Consider the following 18,845-nt stretch of genomic DNA (forward strand, 5'->3'; position numbering starts at 1 on the left):
CAGAGGCAACATAGCGCATTTGTTCATTCATTACTCACTTACTCAACTAATATTTATTGAATGCTTATGGTGTGCCAATCACCAAGGTTGGTTCTGGGAATTTGAAGATGAATAAGTTACCATCCTTGCCTTCAAGGTGTTTCAGTCTAGCGGGGAGAGATTTAAACCAGTAATTAAACTCGCGAAAGTAATTATTATGATGGGGAGCAGCTTTGAATAGAAAACAGCACAGATGTGGAGACCAATCCCACTCACACCCTGTTGTGAGAGCTTCGTAACCCAGAAGAAGGGGGTGCTTACTGCCTTTGAAATTATTTCTTCATCTGTTAGGAAAGGCGAACATCTTCTACCTTGCAGTTAATGTTTGTCAAGTGCCCAATAGAGGGCCTGGCATTGGGTAAAAGGCAGAGTGCGGGTGTGCCTCAGGAGCTAATACAGGTCTCAGGGCGGTGGGTCCACTGAGTCCTAAATCCCAAATCCCCTGTGCAAGAATGGCCTTCATGGGAACACGCCAAGCACTAGCAAGGCGTTGCCACTGACAGAATTTGGTCATTATCACCCAGCTGGTCATTGTCACTAGGTAGTAAGATTTTAAAAGAAAACGACTTCTGCTGACAGCTCAAAAAAGCCCATTTTTGTTGTTGCCCAATTTCTGACACTTTAATGAGTTCCACGTGACTCACATTTTGCCATTTAGCTCCTTGTTTACTTGAAGAACCTTGCGCTTCTACTAGCCCCCTTCTAGGCCTTCCATAGTTTTTCCTCTTGACCTTCTCTCCACTCTCTGTTTCACTGTATTTGAGAAGTATTATGTTTTGAAGTAATAGTATATATATTACAATATATATGGATTGTAAAAAAAATAAAGAGAATTTGGTCACTACTGCCTTTTTGTGAACCAAAAGCTACTGGTTAATATTATGGAGCTCTGAATGTTAGGCACCACGTTTTCTACATCATATCAGTGCTTCTCAGACTTTAGCATAAATACGTGTCACCTGGGGATCTTGTTAAAAGGTAGACTCTGATTCATTCAGTCTAGGGGCAGAACTTGAGAGTCTACACTTCTAACAAGCTCTTGGGTGGTGCTGCTGGCCCACAGACTGCATTTTGAAGAGCAAGGTATTGTATCATTTGATCCTGACGACAACACTACAAGGGATTACTTTTCCCATTTTACATATGTGGAGGCGTTATGCAATTTTCTCAAGGTCATGTTGCTAGAAACTAGCCAAGCTCAAGCCCTAAACCCAGCTCTGCCTCTTGCTATAGTGTATGTTATCTGGGTTTTGGAAATGTTCTACAAAACCCAAGGATGATCTAATGCTACCTGAAATGAAATTTATACTTCTAGTTATGTTTTTAAAATGTAATTTCTTTTCCAATTTAATTTCTCTTCACGCAGGATCATGTATTATGTGGTGATTCAGATGTGTTGGATTTTGTTTCTAAAAATATGTAAAGTTTAGTATGATTTATTTGCCAAAACTGTAGTTTAGGAAACATGGTGCAATTCTTGTAATCTGGATTGAACACAAGGGGAAATTGCTGGGGAAGGATGCATGTGAGGAAAGGAAATCCTCCGGCTGATTTATTGTTTAACGCTCAGCGTACACCGTGTGCTACGATTTTCACAGGCTAATGGAAAAAGGCACAGTCCCTGTCCTTAACAGATCAGATATACTTAAAATTTTTTTTCCACCTTCTTTCTCATAAAAATATGGTTCATAATAGAAAATTTGAGCTACGGAAGTGTAATAAAAAAATCTAAAACCCCACTTTTTGTTTTCAAAATTTAGAAGGATACATCTGGAAAGGGCGAGCCACGACCACATTTATACAGAACAGTAGTTCAACGTGGTAGTATCTTGCCATGAATAGTTTAAACATTGTCTTTGGTTTTGAGGGGCAGTGGGAGTAAAAGCGGCCCAATCTGGAGTCCCCCGAGGTTGCAGGAAATATTAATGCGCTGCTTCAGTCAGCTCTGAGATCTGGGGTTATGTTCCAACTTCTCTAAGGGGCCCAAAGCTGGGCCCGACCCGCGCAGCTGAGGACCGACGCTAATTGCTCTCCAACCTGGTCCCGCGTCACCGGCGCATGCGCGGGTGGCCGCCTGCGCTCCGAGGGCGTCTAGCCGGCCTATTTCTCCCTCGCTGCTTTCTGTGCGGTCAGAAGTGTCAGGACTGCGGCGGCGATGAACAGTTACGGGGCTGAGAGAGAAACCGTCTCTAAGTGAAAGACACCTGGCGTCGAAATAGGCTCGGGGGTTAGGGGTAGGTTTCCGCAGTCGTCTCCACAACACACTTTTAAGGTGCCAGAACATCCTTACCAGCAACTAACTTGGGAGACAGGAATTATCTGCCGGAAGAGAATTTAGGGGCTAGAACGGGAAGGGGTGAGGGGTGACGATCTCTAAAAGTTTCAGCACGGCGTTCTCAAGATGCTCTGGGCCCTTTTTTCATTTCTCCAGGAAGTCCTGGTGCCCCAATTAATCTTTCGCTCCCCTCGGACCCTTTAAGAAATTGCAGTCGCCATCGGGGGGGGGTCCCCAGTAGGAGCCCCTCTGTATTACAGCGTTCAGCCCCACTTTCCCCAAAGCGGGAAGCCGTCCCGAGGGAAAAATTCCCAGACGCCCGTGGTGGGGTTGGGGGGGTGGACCCTCCGCAAACCTGCGGGCTTGGGGTGGGCGGGGGCGCTAGGCTCCCGGGCACCGACCCCAGGCCGGGGCGGCGGCGCTCTCCCACCGCGCCTCTGGGGACTCGCAGACGGCAGCGAGACCGGCCGGCGCGCTGGGCATGCTCAGTCGCCGGGCGCCGGGCTCGCGAGTCGGAAGCCTGTGCGCCGCCGCCGCCGAGCCGGCCGGGGCGCACGGAGAGCGCGCGGGACTCGCTGCAGCTGCAGCTGCGACCGGGCGGAGGAGGAGCCGGGCCGGAACAGGACCCGAGCCCCGGGCTGAGCCCCCGACCCGCTGGCCGCGTCGCCCGCTCCCCCGCTCCCCCGCAGGGCAGGGGCCGGCCGCGGCTGGCGTCGGCGGGGCGTGGAGGAACGGCAGCGGCGGCTGCAGCCGCATCCTCGCCGCCTTTCCCGGCCGGGCCGCGCACCGGAGCCGTCGGGCATGGAGCCGTGGAAGCAGTGCGCGCAGTGGCTCATCCACTGCAAGGTGCTGCCCGCCAACCACCGGGTGACCTGGGACTCTGCGCAGGTGTTTGACCTGGCGCAGACCCTCCGCGATGGGGTCCTGCTCTGCCAGCTACTCAACAATCTCCGGGCGCACTCCATCAACCTGAAGGAGATCAACTTGAGGCCGCAGATGTCCCAGGTAAGGGAGCCGGCGCGGGCGCCTCCGCCTCCAGCCGGCATCTCCCATTAATCATCCGGCTAATTTCTTTGTGTAAATGCAAACATCTAGGTGCGCTCAGCTTGCCCTGCCTCCCAGCCTTCTGCTTTGGGGACCGCTTCGGCTCTTCGTACCTTGGCTTGAAATGGTTTAGGTCGTTTAGGTCTTTAGCAGAATGTGGAAGTCCTGCGTCCGGAGATGGTATGAGGGCTTCGTAAAGGCTTTCTGTGAGGCGGGAAAAAACAAAAACAAAAAACTGTCTTAGGGTGCCCTTCACCTACTTTTGTGCGTTTGTGTGTGTGTAGGGCAACAAAAGGAATCTGATCCAGCTCTTTTACAATAACAATGGTGAGGGATAAACGGAGATGATGGGGTGATTTGCTTTTAGTCTGTTCTTTTGCTTTGCGTTTTGTCCCCATGTTTTCTTGAAAGAGGAACCATAACATAAATGATGACTCTAGGAAGTGGAGGGCGTTCGGGTACCGTTATCTGTACAGGAATGACAGTGGTCAAAGGGAGGAAAAGGGAGCACCATGCAGCGGTTGTCCCCGAAAGCCCCTTGAGCTTGTGGCCAGCTGCCGAGCTAGGCCGTGTGAGGAGGAGGGAGTCCAACCTCTTTCAGCAGCGACAGGAAACAAGTTTCTCTAGAGATTGTGCTTTCCTTCATTCAGGGCTTGCTCAGGTGGTGTGGTGCCCTCTTGGCTCCTCTAGCCTTGCCTGGAGGTGCCTCTTCCAGGGGTTACAAAAACCCAACGACTCTGGAAGGCTGTGTACATCCTAGAGTCAGCTCAGAAGTCACCGCTCAGGGAATAGTAGTTTCGTGGTCCTGTCAGAAAGTTTCCACGCAGAAAGATCTTAAACACCAGTCAGCACATCTATTTTCTCTTTGTAATATTAAAAAACCACTTTCAACTTAAAAGGGAGGAGGGGTCCTCTCCAAAACACATTTTATCACTAATCCTGAATGATAGAGCCTCAACTACTTGGCAGCCTTTTACAATGGAACTGACTTCATAAAATCGAATAATTATGTATTTAAAGTTAGAGCACATACATTCATCTCTTCTTCACGTCAGTTTTTCACCAGGGTCCCTCTGCACCCCAAATTGTGCATTCCTTGCCTAGCCTATCCGCTTTCAGTCAGCTGGTCAGCAGTCCCCCAGACAGAACAGGCTTGTAAGTGGTGAGAACTATATGATTTTAGAAGTGAGGTAAATTATTTCATACTTTCCTATAATCGTGGGTGATGAGTGCCGTATCTGTGGACCCGTTCAGAGTTTCAATTCTGGATATCCTGTTAAGGGTTTTTTGGTTTTTTTTTTTTTTTGAGATTTTATTTATTTGAGAGAGACAGAGAAACAGAGCACAAGCAGAGGGAGAGGGAGAAGCAGACTCCCCAGTGAGCAGTTAGCCAGAAGATGTGGGACTCGATCCCAGAACTCTGGAATCATGACCTGAGCTGAAGGCAGACACTTAACTGACTGAGCCAGCCAGGCGCCCCCCGTTAAGGGGTTTAACAGACATTTCCATTAAGCTGGAAGCTGCTGTTCTGAGCAAAGTTCTGTAGGGAGCTGCAGTTGGTTGTGAGTTTACAGATCACCATTTTCCACCTGGCTTATAGCCTCAGGAGGCAGTGTGGATCAGGATGCTTTGGCCCTCCAGCAGGGAATAGAGTATTGTGTGCACTTCCTGAAACTTCAGTTTCCTGGGACCCTCGGGTTGTGCAATAAGTTCTCAATGATCAATTTTTCTGGACAGCTGAGGATCTTCCTCTTTTAATCTTCTAACCTTTCTTTGAATGTTAACAGTGGATGAGAATCTTTTCAAATGTGTTTTTGCTCTTTGTTGAATATAGCCAATGTAATGTAGTCTTTTTGATCACTGAGGAGCATCATTAATGAAAATGGAGCACATATGATGCTCTAAGAACTCGATTCCATGCTGGCGGTACTGCAATGAACACATCAGGATCCTTGCCCTAAAGGGATTATTACAATATGCTATCAGATAAGCCACTGGCTTATAAGGAGATAAACAGCTGAATGACTTTCCTTAGGCTATTTTGCTTTTGGAATCTTAAGCCTGTCCAGTCCTGAGATTTCTGGTTCCAAATTCAATGCAATTTTCTCTGTAAGGTCCTGTGAGTGAGGGCTTCTCGCAAAAGTGAACCCCTGAAGGCTAGTACCTGAATCTGATTATGGCTGTCTTTGCTTCTTTCTTGGTTCTTGACCACATTGCAGAGAGAGAAGGTTGCTGAACAGCTGAGTGCTAGACAGATGAGTTTGTGTTATACAGATTGTCACTAAATCCTTAAATGACACTTATTAATGATTTCATTAAGGTGACCCATTTAACATGCCTACAGTGCCCAGCACTTAATAGGTGTTCACTATTAGTAAAATTACTTAAAACATTTTTTTTTTCCTGCTGTCACATTAAGAGTAATAGGTTGCAGTCAAAATTTTAAAACCATCACAAGGTCTGTAAATCCCTTTGGATTGACATCTCTGTTTCTGCATCTAACTACTCCCATCTTTCTACCTGCTTCTGGTTATAAGACTCCTACCCCATCAGCGATATTCATATTGTATAGTGAATAACCTAGTGAAATCCTGACATGCATCCCAGCAGACTTTATTCTTCTGAATTTCGAGATGTCATTGCTACTACTTGTCGCTTTTGCTGTTTCTAGTATCTAAGAGTCATTCTGTCCAGCTGATCTAGGTTCTATGGAAGATATTAATTTGAATTTCCTTATAGCACATGATCTTCTTGGCCAGGAAATAACTAGAAGTTTTCACTTCAGAGTTTTGGCATTTGAGACTGTGATGAACAGAAATTGACAAAGGAAATTTTAGTTTGTTGGTGTTTTGTTTATTGGCTGTTTTTATTCTGTAAGAGGCTATAAAATGACTAGCCTCTTTTAATAAGAGTGTTTATCTCCAATGAGTGTGATGTCTCCATTTTCTTACTGTTCACCTTCCACCTTGTTTGCATTAAAAAAAAAACAACACTGCAAATAATTGCTCAATTATAGGTTTAAATCTTGAGGTTTTAAGTTAATTATCTTTCAAAAGAGAATTATAAATGGGATTCCAGTCTCATATTGTTCTTCCTGGCTGTGGATATCGGCCTCTTTTTAGTCTTGCTATGTTGGTAAAAGGAGGATTATCTTCAGTTCAGAAGTAAGTACTTTTTTATGGGGCACCTGGGTGGCTCAGTCAGTTAAGCTTCTGTCTGCCTTTGGCTCAGGTCATGATTCCAGCATCCTGGAATTGAGCCCCATGTTGGGGCTCCCTGATCTGGGATTCTGCTTCTCTGTCTCTCCACACCTCTAACTGCCCCCCATGCTTGCTCTCAAATCTTTAAAAGATTTAAAAGAAGTACTTCTTTTAAAACCCTGATTTAGAATTTGTTTAAAATGAATTAAAGAGGTAAACATTGATCAGTAGTCACCCATTTAACATGTTCCTTTTATAAAGAATAAATCTAGATGAGTCATGAAAGTTCAAGAAATTTGGCATCTGGATTTATTTTTCATCCAAAAGGGTGTTCTAGCTAGGATAAAAAACATAAATAGTTCTGGGAGAGAAGAGCCTATCTGTGGTAGTTGTATCGGGGGTGCTTTGTGGAAGGGCATGGGTTGTAGCCTTGATGTCATTTTTAGTGGTTAAGAAGGTCTCCGTGAATGCCTATAACCAACCGTAGATCTATCAATGAGATTATCTTAATCTTACTATTTGGAAATGGAAAATTTTTCTTTATGTCCTAGGATGAGAGTAATACACCTTATGAATTTACTGACCACTGTGTATGGTATAGGTAAACTTTGAATTGTCTTAAAGTGAATTCAGGCTTTCAGGGTTCTTTCAACAAATATCTGGCTCTATGTGCCAGGCACTGTTGTAGATACTGGCTTGGAGCAATAAACAAAGGCAACAAAATTCCTGTCCTAAAAGAATTTATATTTTAGTGGGGGAGATGGACAATAAAGAAATGACTGTATGTATATGTCCTATGAAGAGATTTCAACCCAGTAAGGGACTAGAGCAAAATGTGATTCGATTTCATAGAAGGTAGTCAAGAAGGGCTTCTCTGAGGAGGTGGCAATTGAGCAGGGACCTGAAGAGAGTAAGGGAATGCAGGAATATGGATGTTTGAAAGATTATTGCTGGCAGAGCGAGTACCAAGTACAAAGGTCCTGAGGTCAATTAAATGATGGGTATCCTGGAGGAATAGCAAAGCCTTTGTGGCTGGAGGAGAGTGAGTGTGGGCAAGAGTGGTCATGATGAGGTCAGAGAGAAAATGGGAGCCAGATTTTTAAGACTAATGTGTCCTTGTAAGGACTTGGACTTTCTACTCTGAGTGAAATGGGAAGTCCCCTGACCTGACTTACCTTTTCAACAGGATCAGTCTGGCTGTGTGCCGAGAGTAAGCTGTAGAACAGCAAGAATGGAAACAGGCTAATACAGTCACCCCAGCAAGAGATGATGGCAGCTCTGGCCGGAGCGATAGCAGGGCAGATGGTGAGAAATAGTTCATCTCTGCATATGTTTTGAAGGGAGAGTCAGCAGGAGTTTATTGATGGAGCCTGATTAGGTGTATGGGAAGAGAGGAGCCAAGAATGACTCCAGAATTTTGGCCTGAGAAATTGGAAAGACGGAGTTGCCCTTACTGAGATGAGGAAAACTGGAGCAAGGATAGCTTTCAGCGGATGTCTGAAGGGAGCAGGGAGATCCGGAGCCAGTCATGTTTGAAATGCCCTGTAGGCATTTAGGTGGAGATGCTGAGCAGGCAGTGGTGAAGTTGGGGATATAGATGTGAATTTTGGAGTCCTCAGGGTATAGGTGATGTTTAAAATCATGAGACAGGATGATATCACGTAGGGAGTAGTGTAGAAAGAAAAGGTCAAAGGAGTGAACCATTGGGCCTGCCCACGTGCCAAGGGTAGAAGGATGAGAACTTATAAAGGAGTTGAGAGGAAATAGCCATGAAGCAGGAGGGAAATCAGCGGAGTGTGACTTCAGGAGACCAAGTAAATAAAGTGTTCCTGAGAGATACAGTGAGGAGACATGTCAGATGCTGCCGATCAAGTAAGACAAGGAGGGAGGATGGCCTGTCAAAAATGAAATTTCTGGGCGATTTGACAGAAACAGATTTGGTGTGTGATGGGCGAAAACCCCATTGGAGAAGAGCAGGTAGGAGGAGAGGATCAATACCGAGAGCTATATAAGTATGACCCCTCTCTTTTCTTTTCCAGTAGCCACCACCACAGGAACAATACTCCCAGAGATCTAGAGGGTTCTTTTCTTATCCAATAGGATTTTAATTTTATACTTATTAAAAGAGCTCTTTTAGTTTTAGACAAATTTTATATGGCAGTCTTGTATATGTATGTGTGGAAAAAATAAGTATGTGTATAAGAAAATACAAAATAAATTTAATGTGTTCCTAAAACTTTTCCCTCAGATGCCCCTCTTCTGATGTCGTTTCCTCTCAGTCATTGATTTCCACGTTTTTGACTCTGAGCAGCAAGTGTTGGTGATGCAGCATTTCTAAAGGAGTATATCACTATTGGGGTGCCTGGGTGGCTCAGTCATTAGGCGTCTGTCTTTGGCTCGGGTCATGATCCCAGGGTCCTGGGATCAAGCCCCGCATGGGGCTCCCTGCTCGGTGGGAAGCCTGCTTCTCCCTCTCTCACTCCCCCTGCTTGTGTTCCCTCTCTTGCTATGTTTCTGTCTGTCAAATAAATAAATAAAATCTTTAAAAAAAAATACATCACTATTATCCCCAGGATTTCCTTCCAAGCTACTGACACGAAGTTGGGCTTTGATGCTGTTACTACTTTGTCAAAAAAAGGTTAAAAAAAAAGAGAACTTTATTTTTGTTATACATAACTGTACATTGTTTTAAAAGCTATGATTATATTAGTTTTAGCCTTAAGGTGGGTGTTCCAAAACATGTCTGCACTCCCTGCCCCCAGATAAGGTGGTGGTGTGTGAAAATGACTGGGTTATACTGCAGGGAGGTGAAAAGGCAGTCATTGTCCAAAAAGAGTGGTGTGCACAGTTAGTTTTAGTCAATCAGTTCAAAATAATGTCACTATTCAGTCTTCTCAGAAGTCCGTAACCTCTTAGCCATTTGTGAGATTATTCTCTTGGATAATCTGTCAGCATAATGTTAAACTTCATACTAATCGAGATCTTTTCATGTAAAGGAGTTAAGTCCTATTAAGGCATCTTAAGCACTTGTTCTGTAGGCATACTTGATGGCTTAACCTGGACTCTCCAGGAACCAGAGCCTGGGATAAAGGATAAAGTGTGGAGACATTATTGGTGAGGTGCAATCCCATGGCTGCCAGGGTGAGGGAAATGGGAAAGTGTGTGTGTGTGTGTGTGTGTGTGTGTGTGTGTGTGGTTGATGGGGGAAAATTATATCATGTTTGTAATGCAGACAGGTTTGATTCAGTATGGATACCAATTTCCTAACTTTCAAATACAATAGACCCTTTTCAAAATTATTTCTCTTAAACTATGGCATTTGACATGGTCTTTTCTGTTCCTTCTGAAATTCTCCCTTGATTCCTACTACACTACACATTCCTCATTCTCTCATTGCTTTTACTATCCCCTCCTCTTGCCTTTGCTGGTTTCTCTTTAAACACTCCATAGAAATTTGAATTGCCTCCTTCACTGTCTTTGCTCATATTCTCTTTCCTGTGTCTTCTCATGTCACTGTAACGTTACCTGCTTTTCATACCTCGATGGATCCCAAATTCATACCGATAGCCTATATCTGCCTGTTTGGCACTTCCACCTCTACTGGTGCCATCATTTCATGGATGGAGTGGTGAAAATCGCACGATCAGACTTCATTATGGAAAGCCCCGCCCCCCCGGCCAAAGCAGAGGGAAGGATGAGCTTGATGGGGCAGAGCTGGGCATGAGCAAAGCTGCTGCTGAAGTTCAGTGAGGGGAGGAGGCAGCCAGTGAATGCCATGCCAGAGAAAGGGGTGGGGCAGGAAGGATGGAGAAGGACAAAAAGATGGATGTGATGGAGAGTTGGAACGGACAAGGCTTTGGGGCTTCTTCAATGCAGTGAGCGCCAGCAGTGTCTAGAACGAGTCTGTGTTTCAGGCTTGGGTGATGGGGGCACTTGGAAGGGGAAGCAATACAGAGGAGGTGCAGATTTCAGAGGGAAAGGGAGCACCTTCAGTTTTAGCTGTGGAGTTTGAAGCTATTATTAGTTACCTTCCATATTCTCAGTGTCAAGCATCCTATTTGCTTACTCTTCTTTTCTTTCTGGCTCATGCTAATACCTGAACTCCAACAATCTTTTGAACTCTTGGTCCTGCCACCTCTTCACTGCCTTCGTGTCTTCATTTCCTTCCTCCTTAGCTTAAATACTGCAGTCATGGTAATTCGGCTTCTCTGGGTTTGTGAAACTCATTTGAATAAAGTGCAACCCTGGTTAAATCCAACTCTCCACTTACTCCTGCCTGCAGCTTGGCTGCTGGGTCTGATGGAGGAAAACCTAGAACATGCAGACTATTCTCACTTTAAATTCATGATCCCTAACCTCAGTGGGGCACTCTAGGCTACCCAGCCATCTGATTCCATTTCTCTAGACCAGATGTTCTCAAAGTATGGTCTGGGGACTCCTGGCAGAGGTCCAGAGATAGATACCTTTAGGAGTTCCATAAGGCCAAAAATCTTTTTTATAATAATTAAGACATTATTTGCCTTTTCTTTAATTTTCTCACAAGTGTATAGTGGAATTTTCCAAAGGCTGCATGATCCTGCTGATGTCATTGCTGTGAGGGACCATGGATTATGTGCTTGTAGATATTTTAAAGATTTCTCAGTTGAGACTACTAGTATGTTAAATGTTGATAGATCTAACCCCCATAAACATAAGCTGCTGGGGGTTCTCGGTAATTATTTTTTCTCAATAATTATTTTAAGAGTATAACAAGATCCTGAGACCAAAAGTTTTGAGAATTGCCCATTTACTTTCCGAATCTCCCAGATGACTACTTGTATCTTTTCTTAAGTTGCAGTTGACACACAATGTTGCATTAGTTTCAGGTGTATAACCTAGTAATTGGACAAGTCTATACATTATGCTGTGCTCACGAGTATAGCTGCCATCTGTCACTATACAACATTATTACAGTACCATTGATTATATTCCCTATGCTGTACCTTTCATCTCATCCCCGTGACTTATTCCATAAGTGCCAGCCCGTATCTCCCACTGCCCTTCACCCATTTTGCCCATCCTCCCACCTCCCTGGTACCTTTTCTTGTTAAATCTCATTCACCTTTGTCTCCATTCTTTCCTCTCATCTGGTTGACCTTGCTTCCTGTTCTGAGAAAACACAATCAGGAGAGCTTCCTCAAATTCTTACCTTCTTGCATCTGTGCCCATAGACGATGCTTTCTCTCCTGTTCTATGGGCGGATTATCAGTGCTCCTAGTGAAAGCCAGTCCCTTTGTCACTCTGTCCCCATGCTTTGCTGCATCATCTGTTTTCTTCTGGATCTTACCATTTGAATGCACACACAAATGCTGGTAGTTCCCTCATTGGATTTAGGATATATTTTCAAGGTAGAGCCACAAAGGCTTGCTTGAACATTGGGTGTGATGGAGAGTGAGGATTCCTAAGGGTTACCTGAACTGGAGCAGGTGGCCAGTCAACCGCCTTATAACTGTTCAGTGGTTCCTTATGGACAGTGGGATAAAATCCAGATTCCTTAGTTAGCATACAAGGACCTGTTGTCTAGTTGGCTAGAGGTGTCTGCTTCACCTCTCAAAGTTTTCTTTCACTCTGTATTCCTGAACTTTTTGTGGCTTCTCAAATGAACTGTGTTGTTAAATGTCCTATGTTATTGCATGTGCCCACTTCTCTGCTTGAAATGCCTTTATCTGTGTGATTGAAGAGTCAGTTAAAGAGTCACCCTGGCTGAAACTATGGAAAGAGCCTAGATGTCCATCGACAGATGAATGGATAAGGAAGATGTATGCGTATGTATGTGTGTGTGTGTGTACACACACACAATGGAATATTACACAGCCATAAAAAAAGAAATCTTGTCATTTGCAATGATGTGGATGGAACTAGAGGGTTTTATGCTAAGCAAAATAAGTCAATCAGGGAAAGACGGTTATCATATGATCTCACTGATATGTAGAATTTAAGAAACAAGGCCAAGGATCACAGGGGAAGAGAGGAAAAAATGAAATAAGGTGAAACCAGAGAGGGAGACAAACCATAAGAGACTCTTAATCTCAGGAAACAAACTGAAGGTTGCTGGAGTAGAGGGGGTGAGAGGGATGGGGTGGCTGGGGGATGGATATTGGGGAGGGTATGTCCATGACGAGTGCTGTAAATTGTGTTAAGACTGATGAATCAGACCTGTACCCCTGAAACAATACGTTATATGTTAATAAAGTCACCCTGGCTGATCACTTACTGCCTTGTGCCACACTGTATAGTGTACATAGAGCACGACATTCTTTGCACCGTTTTTGCAATACTTTGTGTCCCTTCTAGGCTGTGACCTGCTTGAGGCTGCCATAGGCTTGTTCATTTATATACATCTCTAGAAATTGACACCAAGACTCATACATAATACACATAAATAGGCATAAACTAAATTCATGGATGGATGGGAAATGATGACTGTTTACCTTTTCAAACATCTCTATAAATTTTAATAAGATGTACTTGGCACTATGTCATTAAAAATCAAAAACATCTGTTGATTGGGTGGCATTACGAATAATAGATAGTATTACTTTACCACTTAACCACCTGAGTGACTATCAGAAAGTGTCTAGAACCGTTTGTTGTTCTTCCTCATATCTAAAATAGGCATAATAAAAGGACCTACCCCTTAGGGTGGTTGTGAGGACTGAAGGAATGAATTAGCTCTGTGATTGGCACGTAACAAATACTCAAGTGTTAATGATTTTTACTATGATGATTACTACTACTTCTGCAGAAACCTACAAGGTAGAGTGTTCACACTTTCCATGAATTCTCCTTGTCACACTACCATGAAACAGTCACTGTTAGTTATCCTCATGTGACAGCTACTCTCCAAGGCTAAGAAGAGTCTAGGATTTGTACTGACAAGTAGTTCAGGGTGGAGCCAAGATTAGAATTAGAATGTTTAAAGCAAACAGAGTTTCTTCAGCAAGGCTTTTGGCACATCTGAACGTGAATGGTGGTGATTTTTTTTTTCCCCCACTGTATTTGTTCTCTTATAGCCTTTGCTTTAGAGGAATGTTCTCGGGTTGGTTTTGTGGTTCTCACTAATCCTCCATACTAGTTACTGAGTAATAATTTTGGTTTCAGGGTATTGAATGTATCAACTGGATTATTTTATACACATTTATCTTATGCAGTTGTAAAATGGGAGATAGACCTCTGACAGATTTATGATGGGGAAAGGAAATAAAATCAGGTAGAAAAACTGAGGAAAGTTAATGAGAGAGCAGGAAAATAAGAGTAGCTGTCCTTTTTGGCCTTTTAATACCGTGCCTGGTCACACCTGGTCCTGAGTGCATGGTTTTTATGCTCTATTCCCGAGTGGGGTCAGGAGTGCCTACATTTCTTTGAGTAGCGGGAACATCATTGTTGTAAATAGCAGGCTTTCAAATGGTTGTCTTTTTTTTTTTTTTTTTCCCTGTCTGTATTATAGCCATTCTTCTTGTAAATGCACGGACACCTATTATTTGGAATGTTACTTAGAATATTATACCCCCTGCCCCATTAACATAGATCCTGCATTGTGTGAAGGCCAGTCACAAGTTTGCATTTTGCCCTTCCCCAATCTTAAGCATTTAGTGGACAGAACCATGAACAGCAAAGAAGTAGATACTTTTGATTTTCATGGAAAATTATTTTAGAATTTTGTGCCGCTATCTGAATGTGCTTTCAAAATATCTGTTGCAAGAATTGTAGTCAGCCTTTGAATTGCTTGCTTAACAGGAAGCCAGCAGGATATGCTGCTCACATGGGAGTTCTCTAAAAGGTCAATTAATATGGAATAGTCAATGAAACACTTGATACTCACCTTCCATGATTTTCAAAGTACTTGTCTTAAAATAGATCAGTAACAGCTGGCTTAAATAAACAAGCATCTTGCCTCTGTGCCCACTAATGTCAGCAGCCTTTTCCTGGGAGCATGGGGCAAAACGGTTTAATGAAAAGGCTTCAGGCCAGGAGTCAGGGGACCTGTGAGGTGCAGCTCTGTCTCTGACATGTGGCGTTATCAAATAGCTGCTTCTTTTTGTCTCTGCCTTCCACACTTACAGCAAATACTGACATATCAATAATATGCTGGATAGCAGCTAAAATTTTTTATGCATATTTAGAGCTCATTAAGAAGGCATTATGGTTTCATGAAGAGAGCTTTGGGACAAGACAGAGATGTTTGAATCCCAGCTCTGGCACGGAACTTGATGACTTTGAGAAAATTATTTTACTTGTTGAGTCTCCATTTCCTCATAGGCAAGAAATTGTAAAACCTACTTTGCAGGATTGTGGTGAAAATTAAATAATTTTTGTAAAACGCTTGGGGCATAGTAGGTACTCAGCAAGATTTTATTTCCTTCCTCCTCTCCCACATCCTTGATCCTCATGAGTCTAGGAGCCAGGAAGAACAAGATCTTATCACTGCTCCACAGAGAAGGAAATGGAGGTGTGCACTGGCTGAAGGACTTTGCTCAAGGTCACACAGACAGGAAGTAGTGAAGGCAGGACTTGAGTCCAATTGTCCTAATTCCAAATGCTGTGAAGTTTATCATTCCTGCTACCAAGCTGAGTGCTTAGATGGTGAATCGCGTGAGGAAATGCCTGGGAACGTGTTCGGGAAACGAGGCCTGCCCTGCAAGTGCAAAGTGACATTGTATTACCTTGCACTGAAGTTTATTTCAGCTAGAAGTGTCTAAACTCATGAAACGAGTTTTCACCTTTTTGAGAGTCTGATGATCTAGTTCATGGATTATTGTGTTTTGGTAATTTCCTAGCTCTTCTGCTTTCTGTTTGGTTCTGTTTTTGTGGGAATTTGTGCATATGAGTTCATTGATTAAGCCATCAATTTGTCTACTAAATATTAGGTTTTGTAGTGGATACTGAGGATTCTAAAGGTAAGTAAAACTCAGTCCTTGGTCCAGTGTGGCTTTTAGTCTACACAGCATGGATTTTACTTCAGGCATGCCTTTATAAAACCAAGGTAGGGGGGAAGGGAGACTGTAATTAGAGTGAACGAGCATGGCAGATGTTTGGTAGGGGGTAATGCATTTCTGGATGCATTGATAATTTTGCTCATGTGCAGGGTATGATGTGTGAATGTGTGTGCCTGGCTCAAGGTATTTGTCCTTCCCATAGACATTTGTCTAGAATCTCCTATGTGCAGGGTACTGGAGTCCTCAAGATAAATTATAGGAACTTTCTGCTTTTGTGGGGCCGGGAGAAAGCAGATTTGACCTCAGTCAGCTTTTTGCAAGAATGCAGAAAGGAAGTAAGTCATTGGATGCTACAAGGCAGGTGCAAAAGTGCACGCAGCTGGGTGAGCGAGATGAGACCAGGAAGACGACAGAGACATGAGCGGTTACAGGAGAGGAAGAAGGCTTGAGAAAGAAACTGGGTGGGGAGAGTGTGTGTGAGATGAAGAATGTGCAAAGACACTCAGATCTCAGTGATGTCCTCAGCAGGACAGTTATTCTGAGCAGTGATGAAATATCCTCCATAACGTTAAGACTGGAATATGACCACACCATTTGCATTTGGCATGAAGATGTTAAGTTCTAGGACTTCGGTGCATAGCCTGCAATATCAGATGATGGCCTAGTCTCTTGAATATCTTAAATGCTGAGGGAGCAGAGACCATATAGAGAGATTCAGACTACATAATGGGCATCTACAGAAGTGTCCAAAGCTGCCTCTCTTTCTGCCTCTAATCTCCTGACATGCCAGCTCACTCCCTCACACCTCCCTAGCCGTTCATTATCCTCCCTGTGCTCTTTGTTGACTGATACCTCTTCCTTCCTTGGTGCATTCTTTCTTGGCTGCATACTCCCGAGTCCTGCTCGAATGTGTGCTCAGACTTTCCACATTCATCCCCAGTTCCCTTCACCTTCTGTGACATCAGATGGGCCGGTCACCCCTGCCCTGCCGTGCCCTCCTCACAGGCTTTCCTGCTCTTGCTTCCAAGCCGAAGAGGGCTATTGGAGAAGCTCGCTCACCAGCCTGTGTGTGCTGCCCAGCTTCACTGCAGTTGGCCACGGTGCTCATGGCCTCTCAGCTGCGCCTCTTGTCACCCTCTTGGCTTATTCCCCTAGTCAGACTCTAGCTCTCTAAATCTCATACACTGAGTCCCCAACTTTCCCTCAGTCCCTGCAGGTTCACTTGGTTTTTATTGTTACCACCTGGTCCTCCTGAGTCTTGTCCTCTGTCTGTCCGATCCACCCCCCACTGGTGACCACTGTTAACTGTTACTAGGAGTAGCAGCTGTCCCAAACTTTCCAAGTTACATTTATGCACACATTTTTGCTGCCTTCTTGGGGGAGAGTTTTGGGTCTTGAAGAGAATGTTTAATTAGAAGCCCAGAGAGGACCAGGGGTTATGAAAACTTTGATTCTGGGGAAATTGAACACTATACACTAGAGGTACTCTTTTTGGTTTTTGTGGTCTCCAGAGGCCAGTGATGTGCTTGAGTGAACATCCACCGATGAACCAGAAACTCAAGTCACCTTTTTCAGGTTGCCCGTCTCCTTTTGCAGCCAGCTTACAGCATCTGTTTTTGCAAGCTTTTTTGGGGGGGGCAGGTAATGTTGTCATTCAGTTAAGACAACTTTTCCTTAATTATGTATGCTGTGCCTGACAGAGCAAGGATAATTCTGTCAGAGTGATACTCCAAAATGTAGATTTGGCAGAAAATTATTAAATTCCTTGGCATTTGACCTTCAAATAGGGAAAAGCATTTGTTGGCTAAAGAAAGTTAGTAAGCTTAGGCCATAGTCAGCCACACAAGAAATGCTTGAGTTGAGATTATGATGACAGAGTACTTGGAAATAGAACCTTGTGTTTTCCCATAAACTGTACTTGGGGGTTCAGTAGAATATAGCAATTTATCCTCAGTGAGGAGGAAGCAGGAAATCTCTGGCCTTCAGAATGAACACTAGCATGGAAGATCTGGGTGCTTCCAGAGACCCCATTAAGGAGAGAATGTGTCATAATTGCTGTTAACATCAGTTTCATTCCTGTAAATAAATAAAATGATAAAAGCTGGACTCGTGGGAGTATTTATGTGGTGGCTCTGATAGTTAAATCCTTATTGAATTCTCAAATCTTAATATACAGTTCCATTTAGTGACCTTAGTGAAGAGTAATGAGAAATTTGGTAAAGGATCTAATTTTTTCCCTTCCATGTTTAATAAGTGGTTCACCAGTTTCAGTGATGCATATAAATTAATTTCACCTACCTAGCTAGCCCTAAGCTATTTGGCAAGCTTGCCCATTTGGCAGTCACCTTGCCATGTTTTACATAAAATAAGCTAAATGAAGAAATGCATTTAATAATAAAATAATACCCTCATCTCTAAAGAAGAGATAAAATAGATTTCTTCTGTGTAAATGCAATAAGCTAAACTTCATTTACACTAACCATTAGTTCCTAGATTCTGACTTAAAACCTAAGGACATTTCATTTACACACTATTCTCATAAACTCATGAGGCAACATTGTGTAGTTGAAAGCACCTGGGCCTTGAATACATCAACCTGGCTTTGGCTCCTAGCTATGCCACTTATAATCTTGGGCACCTTGGGCACTCTGATCTTAGGTTTCCACATTTATAAAATATGTACTGGCAATGTTGTAGGGATGAAATTAACTGCAGTAATGCACCTTCCATATTTGGCACTTAGTAGGTACTCATTTATTGAGTGCCATTTATTTTCCTTAGGCCTGTTTTTTAAATCCAGGGAGATTACAGGTTGCAAGTTAAAATGAGAAAGAGGGACAGCTTAAAGTTAAATTGACAGTAGTTAAAAAACAAACAAACCCTATAAACCATGGACTCAAAAGCTCAAAAACCATATTAATCTTGGACTATAGAGAAATGCTGCCAAACTGATCAACATACTGCACTGGGCTCTAGGGAAGGAGCCCTAGAGCCTTCTACGGGGAAATATAGCAACTGATTGTATTGTTCAAAGAGTTATACAGTTCTGGAGCTGGAAAATTACCTTAGAGGTAATTTTAGCTCAGCTCCTTGGTTTTAAAAATGGGCAGTCTGAGCCCTCTGATTATGCAATGATTTGCCCAAGGTTACTTGATTTCCTGAGTAACAGTGCATTACTTTTCTTATGACAGAATACTTAAGACCCAGGTCCTTAAGAGAAGTTTAAATCATATTAATCCTTAAAAACAAAAACAACAAAATATTTGGGAAGATTGGAAAATAATTGAGTTCAGAATTTCTCCTGTGAAGTAC

The 18,845-nt window shown here is 43.4% G+C and overlaps 1 protein-coding gene across 3 annotated transcripts in view; it reads left to right on the plus strand.

Moving 5' to 3' along the window:
• Positions 1-2,820: 2,820 nt before the first annotated feature.
• VAV3 (vav guanine nucleotide exchange factor 3) overlaps positions 2,821-18,845 on the plus strand; it is a 356,611-nt gene continuing 340,586 nt past the window's right edge. For all 3 annotated transcript variants that reach the window (XM_088022339.1, XM_088022340.1, XM_028101955.2), the window contains exon 1: positions 2,821-3,319. In XM_088022339.1, coding sequence (XP_087878465.1) covers positions 3,116-3,319 — 204 coding nt within the window. In that variant the 5' untranslated portion in view covers positions 2,821-3,115. The remainder of the gene's footprint in view (positions 3,320-18,845) is intronic.

The sequence above is a fragment of the Eumetopias jubatus genome, unplaced genomic scaffold (assembly GCF_037043125.1).
Source record: "Eumetopias jubatus isolate StellerSeaLion01/CBP00866 unplaced genomic scaffold, mEumJub1_p1.0 scaffold_4, whole genome shotgun sequence".
Lineage (NCBI taxonomy): Eukaryota > Metazoa > Chordata > Mammalia > Carnivora > Otariidae > Eumetopias > Eumetopias jubatus.